At 42.9% G+C, this 25,589-nt stretch overlaps 1 protein-coding gene across 3 annotated transcripts in view; it reads left to right on the top strand.

The window, feature by feature from the left end:
- USP36 (ubiquitin specific peptidase 36) overlaps nucleotides 1–25,589 on the top strand; it is a 224,882-nt gene that overhangs the window by 438 nt on the left and 198,855 nt on the right. The window contains exon 1 of one of the 3 annotated variants that reach the window (XM_069951538.1): nucleotides 13,258–13,337. The exons of the other annotated variants lie outside the window; for them this stretch is intronic. Within the exon in view, the coding sequence (XP_069807639.1) occupies nucleotides 13,279–13,337 (59 nt within the window). The 5' untranslated portion in view covers nucleotides 13,258–13,278. Of the gene's footprint in view, nucleotides 1–13,257; nucleotides 13,338–25,589 lie in introns of those variants that run through there. 3 annotated transcript variants of the gene reach the window in all.

Below are 25,589 nucleotides of genomic sequence, written 5' to 3'. Positions count from 1 at the left end.
TCCTTGTGCAAGAGCAGGCTAGTTATAGTAGAGAGGTAGAAATGTCTCAGTTGTAGGTAATGTTAGTTAGCTCTTAGCTAGAGTCAAGGTGGATCTATCCAAGCGCGGGCGCAATCTCATCCAGATGTATTTAGAGAATAGTCTCTGCACTGTCTGGAAGAAAGAGCATGGCAGGATGACAGGAATCGCTTGAAAAAGGTAAAGCAGCCTAGGCAGGAAGTTCATTTTAAGCACGGTGGCTCAGTGGTTTAGCACTGTAGTCTTGCAGAGCTGGGGTCCTGGGTTCAAATCCCACCAAAGGCAACCAAAGAGTTTGTATGTTCTCTCCATGTTTGTGTGGGTTGCCTCGGGTACTTCAGTTTCCTCCCGCACCCAAAAAACATACAGATAGGTAAAATGCTGCGGAAACTGTGTGCGCTATATAAATAAAGCATTATTAAAATGTCGATCCTGCCAATCCACGAAAAGTCTTTACGGTCCCACTTGGCCAGATCCACCCCAAAAGCAGCCAGTAACGGAGTAAAGTTCAGGTCAATTGTTTTGGACAAATCAGAAGGAATATTCACCCCCAGGTATTTGAAAGAGAACAAGGGAAGCGCGCCTTAAGGGAGGCGAGTGTGCTCTGAGGTAAGGTGACATTCATAGCAACACTCTTAGACAAATTTATTTTGTGATTGCTGACATTGCTAAAGTCCGCCAACACCTCCAGGAGTGCAGTAATATACAAATGTAAATCGTCCGCTGGGAACACTTCAGGTGCAAATCTCCAGCCAATCAGTGCACGGCCCTGCTGCAGTCATTGATTGGCTGCACGGGATCTCTGGGAGCCTCAGATGTGGCCAGATCATGGGACAGGTAATGTATCATCCCGGGGACAGGGGGTTAATGGGGCCGGGACTTACATGTAATCACATTGGAAGTGACAGGGGAGGTATCCGCTGCGGATACGTCCAGTGTGAATTTGGCCTCACACTGCTCAGTGCACAGAAAAATACAACATTTACAGGACTCAGAGAATTGGGATGCAAGGTGATTTCTTCTTCCAGAAAAAGTTGTGCCTTTGTTTTAGGCTGCTGCCACACACTGTTCTGTCAGACTCTGCAGTTTTGAAGGGGGGGGGGGGGGGCAAAAAGTTTAATTTGCCCCACAGTAAAGTAGCCCCCATATAACAAAAAATTGTGATGAAAGACAGAAATTACTCTGATGGGAAGGGATTACTGTAATGGTACTGGTGAGGGTCCTCAGCCCTACAGACTGAGGCTGGAGCAACCTGGCAGAGTATCAGACATACCGGGGGCGGGAACCTCAGATCCCCACCTGGCTCCAGCGCTTTCTGTGTAGCAGCAGTATGTATCCATAGGTCTGTGTGGCAAGAGGCAAGCTGCTACACAAAGTTAGTAAGGTAAGGAAGTGGCAGGGGGCCAGCCAGGCCCCTCTGATTGGCGGGCCGGGTTGCAACTGCTACCCCTGCGACCACTGTAGCTACGCCACTGCCATTATGTGTAGTGAGGGGGTCACTGAGAGATCAATTAATTCTACTATATGCTTGTGGGGCCTGATACAACGCCCTTATGCGGTCACACATATAATTAGCCAATCCTATGCCTCTCAGCACTTCCTCCAAGAAACCCCAGTCCACCCAATCAAATGCTTTCTCAGCATCCAGGGAAAGCAACATACAAGGTATGTGGGAAGACCGAGCATAATGTATCCCTTCACTGAGCCCCCACAGAACTCTGTATAGTGATCTTCCATAAAACATCCAGTGTATGATACACCTAGGACTCAACTACAACAGCTGCAGGCACTACAACTCCCAGCATTTACTGACAGTCTGCAGCCCTCAAGATATGCTGAGAGTTGTAGTACAGTGTAGACAGATGTATTGCTGGAACCTCAAGGCTGATGGTTGTCACCCACAGATTGCAGCCACCAGGAGCCTCTGTACACAGGGTTGTGCTCTCAGAAACTGCAACTCCCAGCATACCCTGAGAGCTGTGTAAATGTAGGGTGTTCTGAGAGATTTAGTTTGACTGAAAAGGCATTTGTCACAGATACAGATGATTCCAGGAAAGGACCGGGTCATCATTTCGTGTCTCACTTGTTCTATATTGGTAGATCAGTAAGACGATAGATAGATAGATAGATAGATAGATAGATAGATAGATAGATAGATAGGAGAGTGATAATTCGCTGCAGCTGACATTTACATTATCCCTTGTCATGTCGTCTGTTAAGGGATTTTCCTCACTGAATACAGTAGAGAAGAATGTATTTAGTAGATTGGCCTTTTCCTCATCCTCCTCCACCATTACACCCAGATTATTTTTGAGGGGATCAATATTTTCAGCTTTAAAGGGGTTGTCCAGCGGAAAAAAAATTTCTTTCAAATCAGCTGGTATCAGAAAGTTAAATAGATTTGTAATTTACTTCTATTTAAAAATCTCAAGTCTTCCCATACTTATAAGCTACTATATATCCTGCAGGAAGTGTTGTTTGTTTACATTCAGAAACAGTGCTCTCTACTGACATCTCTGGCGGAGTCAGGAACTGTCCTGAGCAGGAGAGGTTTTCTATTGGGACTTGCTGCTGCGCTGGACAGTTCCTGACTCCGCCAGAGATGTCAGTAGAGAGCACTGTTTCTGAATGTAAACAAACAACACTTCCTGCAGGATATATAGTAGCTTATAAGTATGGAAAGACTTGAGATTTTTAAATAGAAGTAAATTACAAATCTATTTAACTTTCTGAAACCAGTTGATTTGAAAGAAAAAAAAATTTCACTGGACAACCCCTTTAAGTCTTTTATTATTTATATTGGTGAAGAACATTTTGGGATTTGTTTTAATTTCTGTTGCAATCCTTCTTTCTGTTGAAATTTTTGCTTCTTTTATTTGTTTTTTTTACACATTTTATTCTTCTGTCTATAGTTGCTCAATGCTTCCCTACTACCTTCTTGTTTTAGAAGTCTGAATGCTTGTTTCGTATCATTTATTGCACTCTTAACAGATGTAGTTAGCCACATTGGTTTTCTCGTATTTCTACTACTTTTATTCCCATATGGTATGTGTCGTTCACACGATCTACCCAGGATGCTCTTAAATATGTCCCATTTCTCTTGTGTGCTTTTATTTCTGATGGCAATATCTGAGTCTATGTCCCCAAGGTTCTCTCTTAGTTTTTTTAAATTAGCCTTCCTGAAATTTAATGTTTTTGTAGCCCCTCTACTGTGCATTTTATTGAAGGATAATTGAAAACTTATTATGTTGTAGTCACTATTACCTAGGTGACCACTCACTTCTATTTTTGATATTCTGTCTGGCCTATTGGTTAAAATCAGGTCCAGAAGTGCCCCCCCCCCCTTGTTGGTTCCTGTATTAGTTGGGAAAGGTAATTATCTTTTACTATTTCCAAAAACCCACAGTCTTTGCTGGAGCTGCAGGTTACTGCTTTCCAGTTTATATTTGGGTAATTAAAGTCCCCGAAAAAAATTACTTCACTTTGCTTCGATGCCGCATCTATTTGTCTTATAAGGAGATTTTCTATTCTTCCACTATACTTGGAGATTTATAATTTACTTCTTTATAAATTTTATTATTCTTTGTCCCTCCCCTTATTTCTATCCAAAGAAACACATTATCATCACTTATATCCTCCCGCAGAATCGGCTTAAGGCAGGATTTAACATATAAACAGACCTCTTTCTTATTTTTATGGTCATTTCTGAATAGACTATAACCCTGGATATTAACGGCCCAGTCATAGCTCTCATCCAGCCATGTCTCGCTTATCCCCACTATATCATATTTCTCTTCCACCATTATGAGTTCTAATTCCTCAGCTTTATTAGTGAGGCTTCTAGCATTTGTATACATACATTTAATATGTTTGTCCATATTTCCTTTCCTCTTATCAATAGTGACTGTTATATCCCTTCCTGCCGCTCCATTCCCAGTTCCATAATCTAGCCCCAGCTCTCCATCTACTCTGTTCCTTTAAGATCGGCTTTGGTACAGTCCCTTAAGGAGCAACTTTGGTGCCAACTCTTTAAGAGTGACCTATGTACTTTCCCTTTAAGACCACTCATGTACTGTCCCTTTCAAAGCGACTTAGGTACCACCCTTTGAAGAGCAACTTTAGTGCTGTGCCTTTAAGAGTGACTTTGGCCCTGGCCGTTTAAAAACAACTTTAATACTGTCCCTTTAAAAAAGAGACTTTAGTACTGTCTCTTTAAGAGTGTACCGTCCCTTAAAGAGTTACTTTGGTACTGTCTCTTTATAAGAGAATGTGGCCTAGGCCCTTTAAGACAGAGTTTGATACTGGCACTTTAAGAACGACTTTGGTACCGCCCCTTTAAAAGCGAGTTTAGTACCATAACTTTAAGAGCTAATTTGACTCACCTCTGGTTCATCACTTACTCACCTCTGCTACATCACTAACTCAGCTCTGCTCTATTATTTGGGTATCAGCTCTGCTGTATCATGCGGGTGTCAGCTCTGCTACATCACTGCCTGACCTCTGCTACATCACTGACTGACCTCTGCTACTTCATTGACTTACTGCCATATAATGGTAAAGAACATTGTTTGGTTACCATGACAATCTTGCTTACGTCAGTGAGAAATAATTGTTAAGGACCTTCCATCTTCTACATTTTCTATACGCCAATATTGGACATTTGACTGTGTGGATGTTGTCAGGCATTGACTGACAAGATCTTAGAATATTATAATATATTTCAGCTATTTCCATATGTGCTGTGATTGACTGTTAAAGCAACTCTGTACCCACAATCTGACTCCCCCCAAACCGCTTGTATTTTCGGATAGCTGTTTTTAATCCAAGATCTGTCCTGTGGTCCGTTCGGCAAGTGATGCAGTTATTGTCCTAAAAAAATACTTTTAAATTTGAAGCCCGTGCAACACGGGAGTGTCTGTGCCCTAACTTTGCACCACTCCTCTGTCCCTCCTCCCCACCCTCTTCATCATTAGGAATGCCACTGGAACATTTTCTACATGCTGAACATTGCACAGTTCCTTAACGATCCAGACCATGTGCCAGCTAAGCAGGTGGGGAATAAGAGGTAATCTGCCTGGAGCATTCCTAATGATGAAGAGGGTAGGGAGGAGGGACTAAGAGGTTGTGCAAAGTTAGGGCACAGATATTCCCGTATGGCACGGGGCTTCAAGTTTAGGGCTGCGTTCACACTGCGTATATTTCAGTCAGTATATTTCAGTCAATATTGCAACCAAAACCAGGAGTGGATTAAAAACACAGAAAGGCTCTGTCCACACAATGTTGAAATTGAGTGGATGGCCGCCATTTAACAGTAAATAACTGCCATTATTTCAATACAACAGCCATTGTTTTAAAATAACAGCAAATATTTGCCATTAAATGGCGGCCATCCACTCAATTTCAACATTGTGTGAACAGAGCCTTTCTGTGTTTTCAATCCACTCCTGGTTTTGGTTGCAATATGAGGACCACAATACTGACTGAAATATACGTAGTGTGAACGCAGCCTTACTGTGTGGCCATTATTTCCTATGGGCCTATATTTCTTTAGGGAAATTAGGGGTCTTTAAACGTAAATTTCTTAAAAACGACAAATATGATTGAAACCAAAAATACTTAGCAAATCTGTCACCGCAGAGGGCTTTGAAACGCATTTTGAAAGTAGTCTGTGCGCAAAGCGCTTCGGGCTGTATTAATCGCAGAAGAATAGCTGGAAGAAGAAGTGGAAAAAGAAGAAAACGGATTACAATATAGTGCTTTTTCAACCACTATAAATATTGGTACGGCGAACTACAAGTGCACTTACATGAAGTGCAATAATATAATAGGCTATGTTCACACTACGTATGAGCCCGGCCGTAGTTCGTACGCAGCCATACATGTGCGGCTGAAAGTACGGCTGTGGGAAAAATAGACATGCGGCCGGATTGCGAACATGCGGGCGAACCGCGAACATACGCCTCTAGTAGAGTTATGCTTCCCTAGCTTGTTTCGAAGTGATCTGAAACAGGTCATTTACTTGGAAATCTACGCCCAGCCCAATAAAACACACAGAACCTTTTGGATCTAAAAATCAAGTTCAATTTGGCTGAAATAAGTACTCCGTACGGGACCGCATGGATATCCACGGCCGTGAGTTGGAACATTTCCGTCCTCAAACAATGGTCTTGTTCATTTTTCACGGCACCGTATGCGATCCGGCCGTAAGCTCATACGTAGTGTGCATTGTGCATATATCGTATACTTTCCAGCGAACGCATCAACCTCAAAACTATGTGTGTATATTCGCGATTCGCACTACGGCCGGAAAGATACGTAGTGTAAACATAGCCATAAAGCGTGAGTGCTAAAGCAAAAACAACAATACAGAAGTAGGAACCCTAATTAATAAAGCCACCACTCAGATAATCTAAGACCTAGATCATATACTAAAACAGAAAAGCAATTGCCTATGAGCTGGAGCAACAAAAATATAGGTCATTATTATATCATGGCTGATATTATATTATATGCAATAAGCCGCCACATAGTGCCTGATGGAAATGGTGTACTGAACTGTCATGTGGATAAACTGTAACTGTAGCAATCTGCAAGTGCACCCAAATTACGTTCAATTGCATGTTTGTCAATAAGCTTCTAGTTCCAGACAGGTAATGTGTATAAAAATACCAAAATATACAGCTGAAATACAATCACCTAATGACAAACCAATCTTAAAGCCCGGTCGTGCACTTATATAGAGGTCTATTATCAATAAAATAAAAAAGGTATAATAAAAGTCATCATCACACCATGTCTGAAAATGTGCCCATGTTATAGAATTTTACTTTATTTTATTTGATTCTGTTGTTGGTTTCTTTGAGATCAGGCGAGAGATCTGACATATTATCGTCATCAGGATTACTCTCAGGGATATGACATCATTTGCACATTGATACCGATTGAATCCTTTATTGCAATGGGTGGATAATTTACATCCTTTAGATCAGCGGCATTAAATATAGGCTACGTTTGTAATAAGCTGAAGGGATGTATAGATACAAGTATATAATATTTATAGCTGATTTATTCTATGTCGTAACTCATATTTCTTGCTTTGGACGCTATTATTACCTATTAATGATGAATATTTATTTTATGTGCTCTTATAATATCGACCACTAGATGGCAGCAGCACCCTACTATTAGGACTATGGGTTAGACCATAGTGATATTATACATACATCTCCCACTAGATGGTAGCAGTGTATAACTATTGATACTGTGTGCGTGATGGAATGAGAGTCATCTTATCTCTTATTCTATTACATGGGCACATTGTCAGACATGGTCTGATGAAGACTTTTGTTTTATTTTATTCCTAAGATTAGTTTGTCATTAGGTGGCTGTATTTCAGGTCTATTATTTTGGTATTTTTATACACATTACCTGCCTGGTACTAGCAGCTCATTGACAAACATGCAATTGCACGTTATTTGGGTGCACTTGCAGATTGCTACAGCTACTTATCATCCATACGACATTTCAGTACACCATTAATTGGCTTATTGCCAATAATTTTTTTTTTATGCATATATGTTCCACTAGATATCACTACCATTCATATGGTTACTTATGAGTTCATGATTTATATTGTCATAATTGTTTAAACCTCTTGGGTAGGCTGCTGAGCAATAATGTGCAAAGGACGTGAAATACATCTTGTTTCCATCAGATGGCAGTAGCACTCCACTTCTGGGTTTTTGTGCTGTACTATCATGATGTTATTCACCTAGTTTCCACTAGATGGCAACAGTGCTCCATTATTGCGATGTAGCATATACTTCTGATGTGAGCTGGTACGTCATCCACCAATCACTATGATTTGGTGTCAGCCATGATATAATTATGGTCTATTTGTTATTGACAAATTCTTTATTTATGTTTATGTTGCCCTAGCTCATGGGCAATAGCTTTTATCAGTTTGGTGGTTTTAATTAGGGTTTATACTTATGTATTGTTATGTTTTAGCACTCGCACTTTATTATATGATACACTGCACTTTATGTAAGTTCACTTGTAGTTTGCTGTACCAATATTTATATATTGTTGTGTATATCTTGTCATTTAAGAAACATTAGCACATTAATTTGTATTATTGTAGCATGTGCACTTTATTACCAAATTTGATATGTGTACTACTTTAAGGCTTATTCAATAAGCATACTGATTTATTTAGTTCATTTGTTTGGGGCAGCATTCATTGATTCCAACTAGGTACAACAAATAGGTAAAATGCAAATATTGGCCAAGCAGTATGTACCAGTTTTCACTAGATGGCAGCAGCGTTTCACCATTGGGTCTATGATCGTATTGGCTTATGATTTTAGCCTCTATATTTACCTATTTCACTCTATGTCAGACTATGGGTCACCTGACCTGACATGTCACAGGTCCGCAAGCGCATGCGCATTTGAACATGTGTATTATTAGGAGCACATGTGCTTTTTCTTCCACGTGTAAGTTATTTCAATATAAATACTGGCTTATTGTGTATATCATTTTACTCCTTGATGAAGCTACTGTGTGTACAGTAACGTGTGGGGTCAGGCACTCAATGTACTTTGTACATTTCAGCATTAATGCTGTCTTTATGTCTGTAATCCATATGCACGTGATTTGGGCATTACTGAGATCTATGCTTTTATTTATGTATATCTTTTCTGTGTATATGTTGCAGGGAAATTATAGAACCGTTACATCATCTCCCTGAAGAAAGTCAGGGATTTGATCAAATCCCTGACCCCTTTCAGGGAAATGATGAAATGAATGAGTCTGGAGTCACCCGGCTCTATGTTTATTTATTAAATAATATGACAATAGTCATTGAATCGCGAATTATTTATTTGAAACTAATTAAAACAAAGGAAATAAGTAGTTAAGCTGGTATTTTTACCGAATGTAATTAATAAATCATCATTTTTATTATTATTATATTTATTATTTTTTAATTAAAACACGTTGATTTGTGGCATCTGATTTGTGGCATCTCAAGTTGCAGAGTACCTCACTTTTTTTTTTTTTTTTACTGACTTTTTTTTTTTTTTCGTTTTACATTGCATTTTGGACTGTTCACAGGAACACTTTTTTAAATCTTTGACCTCCAAATATGGATAATTTTCCTGCAATCTCAAGCAGACTGGGGAACTGTTTTGGTAAATGTTGTAGTAGCAACTTGAAGAGCGTTTCTAGGTAGCCAATCTTTTATAATTCCGACCAAGGTACCGATCTGGTGTGTGTGTGTATATTTACATATACACTACCGTTCAAAAGTTTGGGGTCACCCAAACAATTTTGTGTTTTCCATGAAAAGTTACACTTCTTCACCACCATACTTTGTGAAATGAATAGAAAATAGAGTCAAGACATTGACAAGGTTAGAAATAATGATTTGTATTTGAAATAACATTGTTTTTACATCAAACTTTGCTTTCGTCAAAGAATCCTCCTTTTGCAGCAATTACAGCATTGCACACCTTTGGCATTCTAGCTGTTAATCTGTTGAGGTAAGCTGGAGAAATTGCACCCCACACTTCTAGAAGCAGCTCCCACAAGTTTGATTGGTTGGATGGGCACTTCTGGCGTACCATACGGTAAAGCTGCTCCCACAACAGCTCAATGGGGTTCAGATCTGGTGACTGCGCTGGCCACTCCATTACCGATAGAATACCAGCTGCCTGCTTCTGCTGTAAATAGTTCTTGCACAATTTGGAGGTGTGTTTAGGGTCATTGTCCTGTTGTAGGATGAAATTGGCTCCAATCAAGCGCTGTCCACTGGGTATGGCATGGCGTTGCAAAATTGAGTGATAGCCTTCCTTATTCAGAATCCCTTTTACCCTGTACAAATCTCCCACCTTACCAGCACCAAAGCAACCCCAGACCATCACATTACCTCCACCATGCTTAACAGATGGCGTCAGGCATTCTTCCAGCATCTTTTAATTTGTTCTGTGTCTCACAAACGTTCTTCTTTGTAATCCAAACACCTCAAACTTGGATTCATCCGTCCACAACACTTTTTCCAGTCTTCCTCTGTCCAATACCACATATGTAAAGTCTGTAGAACTCCACCATACAAGACACTACCAGTAGTCTTCTAATGTATGGGGGATAGGTATTAAGTTACGAATTGCGGGTTCTAGTAGCAAGCTAAATACCAATAAAAGAACAACTGAACCTCTAATATATTACAACATACAAATTTTATTGTTTAAAAATACACTATGATGACAAAATAATCAATAAATACACAATGAACCATGGCTGACAATATGTTAAAAAACGACAAACATACAATGAGGGGGCTGCTGCAGATGGACATTAGTGAATAAATAAATAAATCAATAAATCAAATAGTGGACTAAAGTGCTGAGTATGATACAGAGAGAATAATAAGATAATAGTAAATAAACTGAAAAGTCCTATAAAGAATTCATAAATCTCAAACTGGTATAGAGTCATAGAAGTATCATACCACAAATAATGGAGTCAAAGTGTCCACCGGCGGCCCCCACCCCAACGCACGTTTCGGCATAGCCTTTTTCAAGGGGTACCTATCTGCTGGAGGGTCACGCTATAAATACCCAAAGTGCTGCTATGTAGCCCAATCAACCACCCGCTCCGCACATGTTTACAATTACCTGCTGGATCAGAGCAATACTTCCGGTAGCGACTCACGTCAGCGCAAATGGCGCGACGTGATGACGTTCATCTGACTAGTCACATGGTACACCACGTATCATGTGATACCTGTATGACGCGGACGCGCGCCGGTCACGTGGTGCGCACGAATACGCGCCGGTCACGTGGTGCGCACGAACAACGCAACCGCGCGCATGCGCGTCACCCAGGTAAAGAGATGAAAGAAAAAACAAAGTCTGCTGCCATCTACTGGCAAAGCGGACACAAAGCCAGTTTAAAAGAACGTAATGTGATACCATATGACCAGTATAGTATCCCTGAGGGCCATGTACGAATACCAACAATGTATAATTGTCCATTGTCCATTATACATTGTTGGTATTCGTACATGGCCCTCAGGGATACTATACTGGTCATATGGTATCACATTACGTTCTTTTAAACTGGCTTTGTGTCCGCTTTGCCAGTAGATGGCAGCAGACTTTGTTTTTTCTTTCATCTCTTTACCTGGGTGACGCGCATGCGCGCGGTTGCGTTGTTCGTGCGCACCACGTGACCGGCGCGCGTCCGCGTCATACAGGTATCACATGATACTTGGTGTACCATGTGACTAGTCAGATGAACGTCATCACGTCGCGCCATTTGCGCTGACGTGAGTCGCTACCGGAAGTATTGCTCTGATCCAGCAGGTAATTGTAAACATGTGCGGAGCGGGTGGATGATTGGGCTACATAGCAGCACTTTGGGTATTTATAGCGTGACCCTCCAGCAGATAGGTACCCCTTGAAAAAGGCTACGCCGAAACGTGCGTTGGGGTGGGGGCCGCCGGTGGACACTTTGACTCCATTATTTGTGGTATGATACTTCTATGACTCTATACCAGTTTGAGATTTATGAATTCTTTATAGGACTTTTCAGTTTATTTACTATTATCTTATTATTCTCTCTGTATCATACTCAGCACTTTAGTCCACTATTTGATTTATTGATTTATTTATTTATTCACTTATGTCCATCTGCAGCAGCCCCCTCATTGTATGTTTGTCGTTTTTTAACATATTGTCAGCCATGGTTCATTGTGTATTTATTGATCATTTTGTCATCATAGTGTATTTTTAAACAATAAAATTTGTATGTTGTAATATATTAGAGGTTTAGTTGTTCTTTTATTGGTATTTTCCTCTGTCCAATGTCTGTGTTCTTTTGCCCATCTTAATCTTTTTCTTTTATTGGCCAGTCTCAGATATGGCTTTTTCTTTGCCACTCTGCCCTGAAGCCCAAAATCCCGCAGTCGCCTCTTCACTGTAGATGTTGACACTGGGGTTTTGCGGGTACTATTTAATGGAGATGCCAGTTGGGGACCTGTGAGGCGTCTGTTTCTCAAACTAGAGACTTTAATGTGCTTATCTTCTTGCTTCTTGCGGCCTCCCACTTCTTTTTCTACTCTGGTTAGAGCCTGAAATCTTCAATTTCTTAGCAATTTCTCGCATGGAATAGCCTTAATTTCTAAGAACAAGAATAGACTGTCGAGTTTCAGATGAAAGTTCTCTTTTTCTGGCCATTTTGAGCGTTTAATTGACCCCACAAATGTGATACTACAGAAACTCAATCTGCTCAAAGGAAGGTCAGTTTTGTAGCTTCTGTAACGAGCTAGACTGTTTTCAGATGTGTGAACATGATTGCACAAGGGTTTTCTAATCATCAATTAGCCTTCTGAGCCAATGAGCAAACACATTGTATCATTAGAACACTGGTGTGATAGTTGCTGGAAATGGGCCTCTATACACCTATGTAGATATTGCACCAAAAACCAGACATTTGCAGCTAGAATAGTCATTTACCACATTAGCAATGTATAGAGTGTATTTCTTTAAAGTTAGGACTAGTTTAAAGTTATCTTCATTGAAAAGTACAGTGCTTTTCCTTCAAAAATAAGGACATTTCAATGTGACCCCAAAATTTGGAACGGTAGTGTATATGTGTGAAGTGGTAGGCTCTCTAGTAATCACCCTTTGTGTAAAAGAACTACATTAAGTATGATTAATTCAACATTTATATCTTTTACTAGTGTAGAAAAAATGAATAAAACAAAGTTAAAAATAGATTATATGCCCATTGCACATCCACAAGGAGTATATAGCAATAAACTTAATGTTATAAATTGTTAAAAACATGAAAATTAAGAAAATTATGAAAAATATATTATATTAACATGAAAAGTCTTGTGGTGAATACTTTATATATAAATATATATAGCTATGATTATTGTCCGTTGGCGGCTTTGCAGGGCCCTTGCAAGCCGCCAATTGTTTAAATACTGTGCTGGCAGCAGGGTATTTAGCATCTACTGCGTATTAGATGGGATGTTGGATAGTTGATCATTTACTGAAAATTCATTAAAAATTCATTAAATAATTCTCCGTTATTTGTGCTGCTTGTAATACATTAAGAGGAGAAAAAGTATGTTGGCGGAAGTCCACCTCTCACCAGTCCTTTGTTGTTCTTAAAATCTACGGCCGTAGATGCAGAGGATACGTGGGATAGGCTGTGGATTCCCCGCTTGTGTGTGAACACTGATGGATGCTTCTTCCTGCAGTTTGTACAGCGAAGCTTGAGCAGTGGAGGCTCACTGCAGCCAGGTAATTCCCATAGATGAGATGTTGGGAGTGTTGGTAAATGCTTCAAAAGCCAGGGATTGAGGCTAGGATATATGCTGAGAGTTTAGCATAGTATAGTAGTGTACAGTAATGTATTGACCACTAGTTGCAACTGTAATAGACGCGTTTCTGAATAATCCTCTATTCTTTCCTCAGTATTAGGTTGCAAAACCTAATATATAAATGTTGAATTAATCATACTTAGTAGTGTAGTTCTTTTACACAAAGGGTGATTACTAGAGAGCCTACCACTTCACACGAATTTATCCGCTACACAGGTGCTAACCAAGTAGTGCACTCGTAATATACCCTCAATCCCATCTGCATTATCAGGTTGAGTTCTTACCACACCAAAACCATTCATATATATATATATATATATATATATATATATATATATATATATATATATATTGTGATATAAGTCACTGGGATCGCCTTTGCTGGGGTCAAAGGACACGTATCTGGTTCATCCAAATCAGGCCAACAGCATACATAGGTGCAATCTGACACGTAGTCAGGTTTATTTAAAAGGTTGCAAGCAGAAAATAAAACAAAACAGCAACGAAAGGAAATCCTTGCCTGTCCGGCACTTACTATACATTCAGGTATCCTGACTATCAGCTGGAGAGCTGCTCCCTGCCAGCTTACCAAACACTTAAGCAACCTTTACTACTCACATCAATCTCTCACACAGACAGGCTTTCTGTGTCCCTAGCCAGAGAGAGCTATCTGCCCTCCTGGCTTCTCTTATATACCCGCCCTCTGAGCAGCTTCATTAATTACCCTGCAGGTGAGAGGCCTGGGCTGTTAGCTGACATAGGAGAGGAACCTAGGAGAAATATACCTCCGTTCCACAACCATTCCTGCATAGGTGTCACAATATATACACACACACACACACACACACACACACATATATATGTGATATGTGCCTGAATGTATAAGTGTGTGTGTCTGTGTGTCTGTGTGTATATATATATGTATATATATATATATATATATGCCTCTGTTAATACGTGTCTGTAATGAGACATATATATATATATATATATATATATATATATATATATATACACACACACATGCACATATTGTATAAACACCCAGGCACATATAGTCACATACTACATATGGTCAGCCACATAAATACCCATTCAGAGACAAATATGCTGTACACTCAAGCACATACAGTCACACAGATGCACATGCATACATAGAGACACATACAGTCACATATACACACAGAGTCAGGCACATATACAGAGACACACACATGCTCTGCACACAAGCACATACAGTCATGGCCAAAAGTTTTGAGAATGATACAAATATTAAATTTCTACAAAGTCTACTGCTTCAGTTTTTAAAATGGCAATTTGCATGTACTCCAGAATGTTATAAAGAGTGATCAGCTTAACAGCAATTACTTGCAAAGTCAATATTTGCCTAACATTGTTTCAGTGATTGCTCCATTAACACAGGTGTGGGTGTTGATGAAGACAGGGCTGGAGATCAATCTGTCATGATTAAGTAAGAATGACACCACTGGACACTTTGAAAGGAGGCTGGTGCTTTGCATCATTGTTTCTCTTCTGTAAACCATTGTTATCTCTAAAGAAACACGTGCAGTCAGCATTGCACTGCACAAAAATGGCCTAACAGGGAAGAGTATCGCAGCTATCAGTCAACAATCTATCACATCAAGAACTTAAAGGAGAGAGGTTTCATTGTTGCCAAAAAAGGCTCCAGGGTGCCCAAGAAAGAAAAGCAAGTGCCAGGACCGCCTCTTAAAAGTGTTTCAGCTGCGGGATCGGGCTACCAGCAGGGCAGAGCTTGCTCAGGAATGGCAGCAGGCAGGTGTGAGTGCATCTGCACGCACTGTGAGGCGGAGACTCACACATATAGACAGATATATATACCCATACAGAGAGACACACACCCACACACGCTGTACACAGAGGCACATATCATGTACAGTACATATACAGTCAGGCACATATCCCATACAGAAAAAACACACATACACATACACAGAAGCACTAACATAGTCCTCTTCTCCTCTATTCTCCTGCCGGGCAGTCTGTGGGTGTAGCTTCCTCATGCAGGGGGACATGTTGTCCCCTCTCACTGATCAGCATCCTGGGACCAGTGCAGCAGACTTCATGTTCCTCCTCTTCCTAGAGCCATGTAAGGGCGTCCGGCTCTCAGCAGATGCTTAGATAGCTCCGGGAGGAGGAGAGGGGGCCTTGGGAAGGAAGTAAGGGCTGTCCCCTGCACTGCCTGTTACTGTTTCTTTTTTTGTATGCAGCATTTAATTTTACATCAGGCGGCCTCACAGGAACTGGCAATCTGGTTAGCACACTGGTCTGCCAGATTGTCAGTCCGGGCAGGGAGGGCTTAGTGCACTTCTCCCGAACTGGCTGTCATTTTCACAGCCAGTTCGGGAGAACTGCAGAGTGACAGGAAGTGGTGAGGGTGGACAGCAGGCCCCCCTAGAGTAGGGACCCGGTCGCCATGGTGACCGCTGTGACCCCTATAGCTACGCCACTGCATTCTAGCATGTTTAGTTCTGAAAGGTCTGGAGTGTATACTCTCCATCAGGTGTATCCTCTCCTCTGAAAGGGCATACATTCTAGCAAGTGCAGTTTTGAAAGGTCTAGAGCAGTGCTTCTCAATTCCAGTCCTCAGGCCTCACCAACAGGTCATGTTTTTAGGATTTCCTTAGTACTTAACAGGTGATATAATTATACTCAGGTACATCAGGTATTCTCACAGGTGTCCTTTGTATGGGAAATTCTTAAAACATGACATGTTGGTGAGGCCTGAGGACTGGAATTGAGAAGCACTGGTCTAGAGCACAGGTAGACTTCAGCCCTCAGCTGATATAAACTACATTTCCTTTTATGCCTTACCTGTCCAGGCATGATGGGAATTGTAGTTTTGCAACTGCTGGAGGTCCTAAGTCTAACATCTTTGGTGTAAAATGTTCTCTTTTCTAACTGCAGGGTACACAGTTTAGCATGTTCACTATTGAAATGTCTACTATGTATCCTCTCCTCTTAGGGTATCCTCTCCTGAGCTTCTCACTGAGCGGGCTGTATTACACGGCATAATTAGGAGGTGAAAGAGAGCAGTAACGTGTTAGGTCAGTGCTCGCTTCCCCCTTGTTCCCCGCTAGCTGTCTGTGTTATTACACGCACAGACAGTGAGCAGGGGAACCACGGAGAGCTGGGGGAGGGGAAGCCCGGACAATCGTTAGATCGTTCAGGCTGCCCATTGTAGACAGCAGCACTATTGGGATCTGGATTTCTCAACCGGTTTGAAGACTACAATCAGCCGATAACATGGATTATTACACCAAATGATTATCAGTCAGAAAGTCCAGGAATTATCAGAATACGGCCAATAATCCTTTGGTGTAATAGGACCCTTAGCTGTACAAGGAACAGGACTGGCGTGTGTGTGGTTTGTATACAGGGGGAGAGGACTGCTGTGTGGGGTCTGTGTACAGGCGGAGAGGACTGGTGTGTGTGGGGTCTGTATACAGGGGGAGAGGACTGGTGTGTGAGGTATGTGTACAGGGGGAGAAGACTGGTGTGTGTGGGATCTGTATACAGGGGTAGAGGACTGCTGTGTGGGGTCTGTGTACAGGGGGAGAGGACTGGTAGGTGGGGGGTCTGTATACAGGGGAAGAGGACTGCTGTGTGGGGTATGTATACAGGGGGAGAGGACTGGTGTGTGTGGGTCTGTATACAGAGGGAGAGGACTGGAGTGTACGGGGGTCTGTATACAGGGGAAGAGGACTGGTGTGTGTGGGGTCTGCATACAGGGGGAGAAGACTGGTGTGTGTGGCGTCTGTATAAAGGGGGAGAAGACTGGTGTGTGGGGTCTGAATACAGGGGGAGAGGACTGGTGTGTGTGGGGTCTGTATACAGGGGGAAAGGACTGGTGTTTGTGGTCTGTATACAGGGGGAAAGGACTGGTGTGTGGGGTCTGTATACAGGGGGAGAGGACTGGTGTGTGTGTGGTCTGTATACAGGGGGAGAAGACTGGTGTGTGTGGGATCTGTATACAGGGGGAGAGGACTGGTGTTGGGGGGGGGTCTGTATTCAGGGGGAAAGGACTGGTGTTGGGGGTGGTCTGTATTTAGGAGGAGAGGACTGGTGTGTGGGGTCTGTATACAGGAAAAATGATTAGGGATGAGCGAACTTTTGAAAAGTTCGGTTCGGTTCGATCCGGCAAACTTTCGTGAAGATTATTGTTTTATCACAATGTATTGACACGAACAATATATACTACATGTAGACTTATCCAGACCACACCAATATGGCCGCCAGCTATATTCTGCGCATGCGCTGAAAGTTAGATAGTCTTGCTATGTGTTTTATACTTATATTATATATATTATTATATTATATATATTATATACTATACTTTTATTTTTATGCTATACGTCACTTCCGAGTCATAGGGCACTTCCGGTCAGCGCGGCCGTGGCGGGATGCTGGTACCAGTTGGCATGTGTTGTAAGTAATCCTGAACATATAAAAGACCGTATAGAGCACAGATCCTTTGTCCCTGACAAAGTCACATTGAGCGACGCAATGCGTTGGGCGTGTCTTTGCCATCTGTCCGGTTACAGACCTCGGTGCAGGTTGTATATCTTTAGCGCTTAGGCGCTCTACATTTTCATGCACTGGGGCACTTTGTGCATATAGGATGAGGGAGCAGTTTATCATGCATACCTAATACTATACCTTGTATTTACCTATACCTATATGTACTAGTTTCTCATCTGTTTCCCCTACCTAGGGATATAGGCAGTATACCACTGCTACCCTCTGGACAGAGGCTTTAGTCCAGCTTATTTTGGCTTGTACTATGATTGTATGTTTTTAAATGTTTTTATGTTTTTCTGGTCTTCAATAAAATGAATTATTTTTGTGACAATATATAGGTGTGCTGTTATAGTGCTTTCTTTTTCTGTATATCTTGATTGTTTAGCACTATAGCACGCCCTCTATTTGGTGGTGCCCTCCTCACAATTATTACTAACGATGTTACCTGCCACACTAAACACTCTGAACTCCTGACGCCACACTACTGGCTGGGCAGGACAGCAGAGCCAAAGAAAACTCTGCCAGTTGAGGCCAAATCTTCAGTTTCTCTGCCCAGTACTGCACGGGGTCGGTGACACTTTGGGGCAGGGTACTCTCCAGGTAGGCAGTGACCTGGTGGGTGAGCTAATGCTGGTCCACGCCATGAGTCTGGTGTTGTGTCCTCTCTTCAGCAGCTGGCTGCATGAAATCGCTCATCAGGGATTGTAAGCTGTAGCGACTTCTCACACCTCCACTAGTGGTGGTGGGAGTGGAGCGTGCTGATTCCCCCCAAGAGGATGTTGTCGGGGAACCTAGCTGGTCTCGCAGGTAAGTTGAGACCAACTGACTGGTGAGTATGTCCCGGAAGTACACCAGTTTAGCCTCCCTCTGTGATGGCGGGAAAAATTCAGCCATTTTGCGGCGGAAGCCAGGGTCCACCAGGGTGGAAAGCCAGTATTGGTCCCTCTGGTGGATGTCCACAATTCGGCTGTCATTCCGGAGACACTCCCACAGACACCTTGCCATCTCCACCAAGGACAATGAGCGTCTCTCCTCTCCACTGTCCTCGGTATAGTTCCAGGGTCTTCTGGGGTCTTCCTCCTCTTCCTCCACCACCTCATCCTCCATCTCCTCCTGTGATGGAAAGGCAGAGAAGCCAGGTGGCGGTGTGTGGAATGGCTGGGCGTAGATATCTCCCTCCTCCTCAACCTCCATCTGCACTTCATCCAGCTCTGGGCTCAAGGCGATGTTTAACCTTGGAGTTGTGGCCTGGGAATCCTCGCTGATGATGTTGGTCAGCGCACTTTCCAGAACATGGAGGAGTGGGATGATGTCATTGATCCCATAGTCCTGCCTGTTCACAAAGAGAGTCACGTCCTCAAAAGGGATCAACAATTGGCAGACTTCCTGCATTAACTGCCAGTGTGTGACTTGGAAGTCGCAGTGTGGTGTGAAGCTGCCTGATTGCCCCATGAAGTAGTCTGTAACGGCTGACCTTTGTTCGTACAGGCGGTCGAGCATATGGAGGGTATAATTCCAGCGTGTTGGCACGTCGCCGAATAGCCGATGTTGGGGCACACTGCCCTGTCTTTGGGTTTTGAGCAGGGTGTTCCTTGCAGCGTAGGAGTGGCTGAAATGTTTGCACACTCTGTGTTAAAAATAGAAAAGAAAGAAAAAAAAAAAAACTTTGGGAGCGGTAAAGTCTTCTGTGTGAACTAGTCCTTAGAAATGGTGAACTTACACTTGGTGAGTGGTGAGGATTTCACCACTCCTAAAAGTAACACGCCCAAAGATAATTATGCAAGGCTCGCTGCGATCCTCCTGGTGTGAACTCCCAGTTCCCCGGTCTCCGAAATACCAAACAAAAAATATAAAAAATAGGAGAGCGAACTTTACATCTGATAAAATCATAAATATGTATCGTTAAAAAGGGAGCACAGATGTTACTCACGCTGAGGAGGGGAGTTTTGGAACGCTCCCCTCCACCTCCAGGTTCTCCTTCAGAAAGATCTCAGCAGGCATCCAGATCAGTCTTTGTTTCTTGTAGCTACCTTTCAGCATCTGGAGAGAAACACTGGGATTCCTGTATCGATTTCTCAAGTAAATTAGGGTTCTGTATACACTTTACTAGGTTTTATTCATAGCCCAACGCGTATCGAGATTTCAAATCTCTTTCTCAGGATTGTCCTGGAGAAAGAGATTTGATATCTTGATACGCGTTGGGCTATGAATAAAACCTAGTAAAGTGTATACAGAACCCTAATTTACTTGATAAATCGATACAGGAATCCCAGTGTTTCTCTCCAGATGCTGAAAGGTAGCTACAAGAAATAAAGACTGATCTGGATGCCTGCTGAGATCTTTCTGAAGGAGAACCTGGAGGTGGAGGGGAGCGTTCCAAAACTCCCCTCCTCAGCGTGAGTAACATCTGTGCTCCCTTTTTAACGATACATATTTATGATTTTATCAGATGTAAAGTTCGCTCTCCTATTTTTTTTATTTTTTTGTTTGGTATTGCACACTCTGTGTGACATCCTCATAAGGTCTTGTAGTGAAGGAAATGATCAGAGAAACCAGTGCACTATGAGGTTTATAACATGTGCCATACAAGGTGTATGAGTCAGCCCTCCCCGCTGCACTGCAGAGACAATGTTCCTCCCATTGTCTGCTACGACACTTCCCACCGTTAGTCATCGTGGGTTCAGCCATTCAGGTATCTCCTCCCTGATGGTCCGGAGGAGCTCCTGCCCACTGTGGCTCCGTTCACCTAGGCTGACTAAATGGAGGACAGCCTGAGAGTGCCGGGCCTGACATCGGTGGTAAGAGACCGGGGCAGGTTGGACTGCAGTGGTGGTAGAGGCAGAATTTGTGCTTCCCGTTTCTGGACCCTTAAAGCACCGTGGAGGTGACAGTGGCAAGAATGGGTCAACTTCCTGATGGTCTCCTGGGAGGTTGTTGACCCAATGGGCAGTAAGGGACATGTACTGGCCTTGCCCATAAGAGGACCAGACATCAGCACTCAGGTGCACAGTCTTGGACACCGAGAGTCCCAATGAGTCGCCAACCTTTCTCTTCACATAACTGTGCAGTGATGGGACAGCTTTGCCAGAGATATAGTAGCGGCTGGGGACTCGCCATCTGGGGTGTGCACACGCCATGAAATGCCTGAAAGGCTGGGAGTCCACAAGGTTGAACAGCAGGGACTGAAGCACTGAAGCACCAGCAGCTTAACCAGGTGTCCAGTCAGTTTCTGGGCCATGGGATAGCTGCTGGAGTACACCTGACGTTTAGCCATGGATTCGGTCAGGGATTGCTGCCTCAATAGGTGTGTAGATGGCAGTGACACTGTGCTGCTGCTGGCACCTGAGGTTGACAAGGCCTGAGTTCCACTGAGAGGATGCTGCATGATGGAATCTGCATGTGTATGGTGCATCCTGACAGGAGGTGGTATTGGGGTTACGGTTCTTTCAGGCCTGTTGGTGTTGCCTTTCCATATGCTTTTGCATTAACGTTGTGCCAAGATTATCACCCCTACCACGACTAACCCTCTCATTGCACAGCAGGCACAGAGCGATGTGCTTATCTGTCCCCAGGCGGAAAAACTGCTTGACAACAGAGGACCGTGGTTTGCTGACAGCCACGGGGGGTCTTGCGGCCTATTCACTGTCACTGCCCCCTCAGGACCAAGGCTTACAGGTAAGGAACTCTGCCTGGTAGGTTGTCTCCTACCCCTCACTCTTGTGTCTCGGTTCCTTGCAACAGTCAGATGTTGCTGCGTCGGTTGCACCTCTAAGGGCAGCTCAAGGTTTGCCAAGAGTTCCCCAAAGGTGTGTGGGATAGTAATAAGAGGGGAGGGGGCAGAGGACTCTCGCTGACCGTCTCATGTTAGGGTGGTGTCGGATGTTCCAGCCAATGGTTGACTCCTCGTTTGGGAGCTTTGGGCGGTGGAAGTTGAGGATTGGGTAAGCCAATCTAGAAACGCTGGCTGTGTGGTTCTTACATGACCAGTGGGCGTCTGGGGTAGCTGCACCCTGCTGCCACGCCTGTTACCACGGCTGCTACAGGGCCTGGTGCTGCCACTTCTCCTACCGTCACCACCTGCTGCGGCAGTCCTTGCCTGTGAAGTGCTGGAAGTAGCATGCTTGGACATAATGATTTGGTTGGTGGAAAATGAAATGAGAATTATAAAAAAATATATATTAACAAGTGAGTTATTGGACCGAAGGCACAAAGTTTCAATCAGTGATGCTTTGTGGCTTGACGGCACCCAGCAAAGCAGAAACGGACAGGTTTTGTGGCCCACTGACTTCGCCTTACACCCTATGGAGGGCTTCAATGACTTTTGCTGCTATACGTTAGTTCACCTAAAAAACAGCTTATGAGAAACAATTTTTTTTTTTTTCCGTTTTTTTTTTTAAATAAATATTTTTTATTACTTTTTTAACCGCTTAAGGACAGAGCCTGAAATGGCCTTAATGACAGAGACAAATTTTATGAATATGACCAGTGTCACTTTATTCATTAATAACTTCGGGATGCTTTAACCTATCCGGCTGATTCTGAGATTGTTTTCTCGTGACATATTGTACTTTACATTTCTGGTAAATTGGAGTCGATACTCATAACAAATCTTTATGAAAAAAACCCAAATAATGTGAAAAAATTTGAAAAAATGCATTTTTCCAACTTTGAAACTTTTTTGCGTATACAGAAAGTGGTTATACCACATAAATTATATATTAAATAGCATTAGCAACATGTCTACTTTATGTTGGCGGCATTTATAAAACTATCTTTCATTTTTTTAGATGATAGGAAGCTTAAAACATTAGCAGCAAATTTCCAAATTTTCAGTAAAATTTCAAAATCAGATATTTTTAGGGACCTGTTCAGGTTTAAAGTGTATTTGAGGGGCCTGTATGTTAGAAAGCCCCACAAAGCACCCCATTTCAGAAACTGCACCCCCCAAACTTTGCAAAAGCATATCCAGAAAGTGTTTTAACCCTTTAGGGGAGTCACAGAAATAAAAGCTAAGTGTGTAAGGAATTTGAAAATTTTAATTTTCTGTGCAGAGATTTTATTGTAATCCAATATTTTTCATAATTATAAACCTATTACCAGAGAAATGCACCCCAATAATTATTGTCCCGTTTCTGCAGTTTATAGAAATACCCCATATGTGACCCTATTGTGCTATTTGACGCAACCACAAGCCTCAGATATAAAGGAGCGCCTAGTGAATTTCAACGCCTCCGTTATATTTGGTCATTTTTGACTGTACCACTTCAGGTTGGCAGAGGCTCTGGGGTGCCCTAAAAAACACCCCTAAAGGGACACCATTTAGAAAACTACACCCCTCAAGGAATGTAACAAGGGGAGCGGTGAGCATCTGGACCCCACAGGTGCTTCACAGATTTTCCGAACAATATGGCGTGAAAAAATAAATTTTTTTTTTTTACACTAAAACGTTGTTCTAGCCTTCAATTTTTCATTTTCTTAAAGGGATAAGAGGCAAAAAAAGACACAAAATGTGTAGCGCAGTTTCTCCCGAGTACGGAAATACCCCACATGTGGCGATAAAGTGCCAAGGGGGCGCAGGACGAGCCTCCAAAGGGAAGGAGCGCCAATTGGCTTTTGGAAGCTGAATTTCACTGAAAAGGATTTCAAGGGCCATGTCGTATTTACAGAGCCCTCGTGCTGCCAAGACACTGGAAACCCCCCACAAGTGACCCCATTCTGGAAACTACACCCCTCAAGGAATCTAACAAGGGGTTCAGTGAGCATATGGACCCCACTGGTGACGGGCACAAATGTGGAACAATGTGACGTGAAAGGGAAAAATTTCATTTGTTCACTTTCATGGCACAAATGTGCCCGTCATCAAGGGGTCCATATCCTCACTGCACCCCTTGTTAGATTCCCTGAGGGGTTCAGTTTCCAGAATGGGGTCACTGTGGGGGGTTTCCAGTGTTTTGGCAGCACGAGGGCTCTGTAAATGCGACATGGCGTTCATCATCCATTCTAGCCAAATCCAACCTCCAAAATCCAAATGGCGCTCCTTCCCTTCGGAGGCTTACCCTGCGCCCACATGGCGCTTTATGTCCACATGTGGGGTATTTACGGACTCGGGGGAAATTGCTATACACATTTTGTTTTTTTTTCCTCTTTTAACCCCTTGTGAAAATGATAAATTCAAGGCTAAACCAACATTATAGTGTAAAAAATGTAATATTTCATTTTCACGCCACATTGTTCCACATTTGTGCCCGTCACCAGTGGGGTCCATATGCTCACTACACCCCTTGTTACATTCCTTGAGGGGTGCAGTTTCCATAATGGGGTCACTTGTGGGGGGTTTCAACTGTCTTGGCAACACAGGGGCCTTTTGAATGCAACATGGCCCCTCGAAATCCATTCCATCCAAATCCAGCCTTCAAAAACCAAATGGCGCTCCGTCCCTTCGGAGGCTTACCCTGCACCCGCATGGCGCTTTATGTACACATGTGGGGTATTTCCGTACTCAGGGGAAATTGCGCTACACATTAAATGTTTTTTTTTATCTTTTAACCCCTTGTGAAAATGAAAAAATCATGACAAGATTAATGATTTAGAGTAAAAATTTTACAAAAATTACACTAAATGTTGGTCTAGCATTGATTTTTTTCCATTTCCACAAGGGGTTAAAAAAGAAAATGAACACAAAACGTGTAGGGTAGTTTCCCCTGAGTACGAAAATAGCCCACATGTGGGCATAATGTGCCATATGGGCACAGGGCAAGTCACCAAAGGGACAGAGCACCATTTAGACGCTGAAATGGAGGATGGAGGCCATGTGGCAATTACAAAGCTCCTGTGCTGCCAGGACAGTAGAAACCCCCGACAAGTGACCCCATTCTGGAAACTACACCCCATAAGGAATCTAACAAGGGGTGCAGTGAGCATATGGACCCCACTGGTGACGGGCACTTACGTAGAACATGTGCCGAGAAAATAAAAAATACAATTTTTTTCATTTTCACGTCCCAAATGTGGCCGTCACCAGGGGGCCATATCCCCACTGCCCCCCTTGTTAGATTCCTTATCGGGTGTAGTTTCCAGAATGGGGTCACTTGTGGGGGGTTTCTACTGTCCTGGCAGCACAGAGGCTTTGTAATTGCATCATGGCCTCCTCTAATGGGAATGGCGGCCATACCTACTTAGCTGGGGAAAAGGGACAATTCTAATTTATTTGGGGGTATTAGGCCAATTATTAGTTTATAAGGTTAAAAATGACAGATGTCCATCAAACTCAACCTGTGTTGATCCAGAGGAAGGCAAAAACCCCTCGTAAGGCAGACGACAGTAGCCTCATCACTGGGAAAAATTTCTTCCCGACTCCATATTGGCAATCAGAATAATCCCTGGATCAACGTGACCCCTGAAATAGGAACAAGGGACAGAATTTAGATAATGTAGAACCCCAATGACGTGTGGTGCGCCTTGGAGCGATCCAGTATGCAGAGGCCGGGGGGATCAGGACAGGCGTCACACTGGAAAATGGTGTCCTTCCTGATCCCCCCGTTACACCACACTCTGCACTTCTTCTGGGGTCTCCCGTTCTCCTGTGTGCGGGACGTCACCTGGAAAATGTTGT

The sequence above is a fragment of the Dendropsophus ebraccatus genome, chromosome 14, assembly GCF_027789765.1.
Source record: "Dendropsophus ebraccatus isolate aDenEbr1 chromosome 14, aDenEbr1.pat, whole genome shotgun sequence".
Lineage (NCBI taxonomy): Eukaryota > Metazoa > Chordata > Amphibia > Anura > Hylidae > Dendropsophus > Dendropsophus ebraccatus.
The sequence above is the reverse complement of the archived record's forward strand: the minus strand, read 5'-3'. Positions and strand labels throughout refer to the sequence as shown.